Genomic DNA, 4,421 nt, shown 5'->3' on the forward strand with positions numbered 1-4,421 from the left:
GCAGCGGCTGAACGTCTTCGACTTCTACTTTAATCTTTGCGAATTTAAGCTAAACTGAAGATGGGTAAATGAGTGTGCTCACTGCCACTTAATGGATAGAATAACTGTAAAAATCCTTGTTTTATTTGATAAATCAATGTGAGGAGATGGGTGGCCGTGCAAACATTTATTCTGCTTCAGGTTTGACCTCGGTTAACCCATGTGACTGAACCCGCCCTCTGTCTCCGGCATTGTGTAGTTTTTGTAATTCAGAAATGTGTGGTTATGATTCAGGAGTGATTTTTTTGGAGCTGCAGATGAAGTTCAGCCTGCAGTGCCCCCCCCCCCCCCCGCACTGCAACATAAACTTTTCGTTATTTATTTGAATTCTGTCATTGGAATAAAAACTCAAATGAAATAAAGAAATGTGTGGCTCAGTTGATGTTTGGAGGCGTTTTCCTTTGTCCCTGTCAGACTTGATGGAAAAGAGGTTTCTGTGTCCAACACGAAGAAAAAAGATCACTTCATTTATTAATGAAAGAGTGAAAGCAACACCCACTGATTCAACAGTTCTAAATAGTTTGATATTTTTAAAGCAAAGCAGATTTGAGGTGAAAACATCTTTTTTTATAAGCTAAATTGACTGGAATTGGATATCATTTGATGGATCCATATTGAGGACATTCTTTCAAACATTCAGAAATTATATCTGAATATGAATTTTTCTGAGTTTTCAGAAAGTTCAGCCTCTGATAAAGATAAGTTTATTTCCTGTAATGAAATGGCATCTGTTTCTATGTTTTCTGTCTTCTTTATCTTTACTTTTTTTGTATCTGTATTCTGCTTCACTCTTCCACGTAAATCTTTCTCATTCCCTTATTTTTCTTGTTCAGAGCTTTAAGGGGGGGGGAAACAACAAATATTTAAGTAATTAATTAAAATACAGCTTATCTTCAAAAACAAAAAGAAGTTCATAAATAAACTCCTGGTTTAGTGAGAGGGTAAAGGATGGAGCTCCATTGCTGGACTGAAAGAAAAAAAGAAGAATATGTCCGTGATTCTACATCACAAATATGAGAGTTCCTTATCAAACTATCCAGTACGTGACCTGTAGGTATTTTCACTCTGGTAAAGCTTGAAGTTTTATTTTCTGTCAGTCTGGAGAGCTCAGATTAATGTTAGTGTGTTTACTCAGATGCAGGAAGTCAAATCATCTTAGAGAAATGTTGGTGTTCAAATCAACAGGAACAGTTTTTCCTCCTCTGTAATAGAAGGTTTGTCAGTTCATCTTTGGCCTGTTAGCATTAAATGTTCATGACAGCACATGTGCAAAAGGGCTGAACAAATGTGGAAAAGCTGCCAGTCAAGACAGCAACATTGTCCATCATCTTCATCATCAATAAATAATCTGGACATATAATCTGAACTGCTATTGCAGTATCAGTCTTCTAATTTTATAAACCCTTTACAGGGTTTTTTTAATATTTAACTTTGATTGAGAGTAAATGTGAAGAACTTAGTACTTCTATCCACTGACTAAGCTCTTTTAAAGGTTGATCCAACAAGTCTTCATATCATTTTGACAGTTTAGTGTGGTTACCATTGATGCTCATGTGTTTTACAACAACCCCTCAAATACACAAGAACTTTCATGAAACTCAATTAACTCTTGTGCTATCTTAGATGACCCCCCCCCCTTACTTTGACGTGTTCTCCCTACCATGACAAAGGTGGATAAAGGTGGAAAGATTTCATGTAATCCATGGACACCAGTGAAGATCACAAAACATTGAAGAAAAAAGGTTCAGAGCACTGTCTAGTGGGTCTAGATGACCCAACTCCCAACGTTACAGTGCCTAGGATAGCACAAGGGTTAAACTGCTCTAAAATAATTTTAACGCTTTACATGTTTACCTTTCCCTGTTCAGTCCAAACATGCTAGCTGTCCATACTATGTAAAAACTCAGACAGTTTAACAATGGGAAACAGTAGAATTTCAACCAATCTTTGCCCAGAGAAAGCAGCAACACTTCTAAGTGTGTTTAAAAACTGACTTCTTACTGTGACATTGAGTTTCTGTTGGCATCTGTGGTGTGACTGACACTATCATTGTCTGAAACACAGGCATCTATTAAAAACCCTGATCCCAGAATGTTGCATGACAAGGCTGAATATATTGCATAAATATATACAATGTAAAATCATCACTTTTTGGATTTGCTGCATCCGCCATGGATTTCTCAGCTGAATCTCCATGAGCTGCAGGTAACAGACGACAGGTAATATCTTTCTCTTTTACTTTCTGCATTTCATGTTAGTGTCCCTCCAGCAGCTTCCACACACTCAGATCTCAGTTTACAAACTATGTCACGTGACTCATGACGACACACCATAGTGTTCATATAAAAAAAACCTCCAGAGCGAAAGTTCTGCCAAACTCCGTAACTCCTGACAGAAGGCAGAAAGTCGCCTGAAACTCAAGTGTCCTATTTGGTGAGTTCTCCAATTGTTTGTTTGTGTTTCTCTTTACAAGAAGAACAAAAGATGTTACACAGGTGGAATGGGTTTTCTTGAGAAGATATCCATATATATTTTAGTAGAGGCGCTCCTCCGCGCGTTCATCTGATGGGACCAGTCGTTAATAAGAGGATCAATAAGCAACCTGAACTAACTTAAAGTTAAACAAACAGAGAACTCTGTCTTTATTCATATACATCTGTTTTTAGAGACTGGTTAAACTTTGGTAAAACTTTTTCTTTTGTGCGTAAAAACTGCGTAAAGGTGCGCCTTTTAGTATTTCTTTTTAGACTAAGGTTTTCTTGCCTGTTTTTTTCATGAACTTGTTTTCGTTTATTTAGAGAATTTGGAACATGGAGGACATGGAAAGTTCAACGCCATCACCCAAGCGCGTCATCCTTCAGACCCAAAGCACCGTGGGATCCCAGGCAGACAAAGCGGGTGGAAACGCATACCTTTACATTTTAATAGTCATGAGTTTTTATGGCGTGTTTCTGTGCGGCATCATGCTTGGTTACTTCCGCTCAAAGAGGAAGGAAAAAAGGAGGGTCAACATCTTCACGCGCCTTGTGCACGAGGAGCAGCAAAGAGAATGGGGCACCCTGCCCAAAAAACACAGCCTCACCTTCTCAGCCACCGCTGCGGGGCTGCGCTCTGCGCAGATGTCCCTGCCCTTCTGTGGTAACCATGGCAACCACTTGGGACTACGCCGCTATGAGAGCTCGTCGGCGTCTCCGCTGGCGTGCGCGCTGTGCGCGGAGCAGAGCAGCATCAGCTCGCAGTGCTCCTCAGCGGAGACGCGCGTCACCATCGAGGAGGAGTCGGACGGCGGCCACGCAGGGGAACACCTCAAGGGCGGATCGGAGCGCAGCGACTCTGGCTGATCCTGACGCCCGGATGATGACACTCTGCGCCGGGAACCCACCACAAACATGACTGGAGGAGGGAGCAAGAGGCGTTCAGGAGCCCAAAGAGGACTGACATTCAGCCCTGTTTCTGTTTAAAAAAATCTGTCAGACGTGAAAATGAAAATGAAAGTGGGGAAGTCACAACTGGTGTAAATCATGTCAGATCTTCATTTGGCATCAATCAGAAAGATGTCTGCATGCGTTGTTTGCTGCTCCTTTGTTTTATAGTTTAACTTATTTACTTATTTTACCTTTTTCAAACCAGAGGCAGCATGAAACCACACGTCACTGATTTTAGGACTTGAAGATATTTAACGAACATTTTCATTTTTAGAGCCATCATTTTGACAGACATTTAACCTAACATAATGTTGTAGTGCACACGCATGAGTCTGCTTTTTTTTGTGGTGACCCCTCCCTGCTTGAGCCCCCTCCTGCATGGCTGCTTTGGCCTGATGACTCATCCTGCAGGGGACTCATCACAAAACTGGCTGCTTGAACTTCTGACTCGCTGAACCCGCTCTCACTCTAACCGGACTGGGAAGCCACTTGAAACCTTGTCTGTAGACCATCTTGCATGCAGCTTCATGATGGATGATGACTGCTTTCAGTGAATTACTTGATGACAGAGATGATGCACTGTTGGCGAAACCTGTGCGTATTTGCCACACGCCAAGCTTGATTTAAAGCGGTTTGTAAAGTTACAGAAAACAATAAAAGCAGTTTAAACCTGATCAAGCTCCCCTGTGAGCTCTCTTTTCTTGAACTGAATTCACCAGTAGAGGGTGCTGTTGTACATTCACTCACGTTCACTGCTGTGTCCAGTCATGCAGCCATAAAAAATACAACCATTGTACTTTGTGTTCCTCAACATCCTCCAGGTTTCAACTTTGAAAGCAGTAGTTTAAAAACGAGATGAAAAGAAACACTAAAATGATGTCTTCATCGACTGGATCAAAGCGGATCTACTGGATTCCATTTCTACAAACATCAAGCTTTAGTGTCCAGGGAAATAAG

The 4,421-nt window shown here is 41.2% G+C and overlaps 1 protein-coding gene across 1 annotated transcript; it reads left to right on the plus strand.

The window, feature by feature from the left end:
- The first annotated feature begins 2,288 nt into the window (after positions 1-2,288).
- On the plus strand, positions 2,289-4,138 carry kcne4 (potassium voltage-gated channel subfamily E regulatory subunit 4). The gene is made up of 2 exons (XM_004075469.4): positions 2,289-2,472; positions 2,838-4,138. Exon 2 carries the CDS (start codon positions 2,850-2,852, stop codon positions 3,378-3,380), a length of 531 nt encoding a protein of 176 aa, XP_004075517.1. The 5' UTR covers positions 2,289-2,472; positions 2,838-2,849; the 3' UTR covers positions 3,381-4,138.
- Positions 4,139-4,421: the final 283 nt, after the last annotated feature.

Source organism: Oryzias latipes, chromosome 13 (genome assembly GCF_002234675.1).
Source record: "Oryzias latipes chromosome 13, ASM223467v1".
NCBI lineage: Eukaryota > Metazoa > Chordata > Actinopteri > Beloniformes > Adrianichthyidae > Oryzias > Oryzias latipes.

What these genes read in the sequence shown, in the direction of transcription:
- kcne4 (XM_004075469.4), top strand. Translation starts at nt 2,850, where the DNA reads ATGGAGGACATGGAAAGTTCAACGCCATCACCCAAGCGCGTCATCCTT.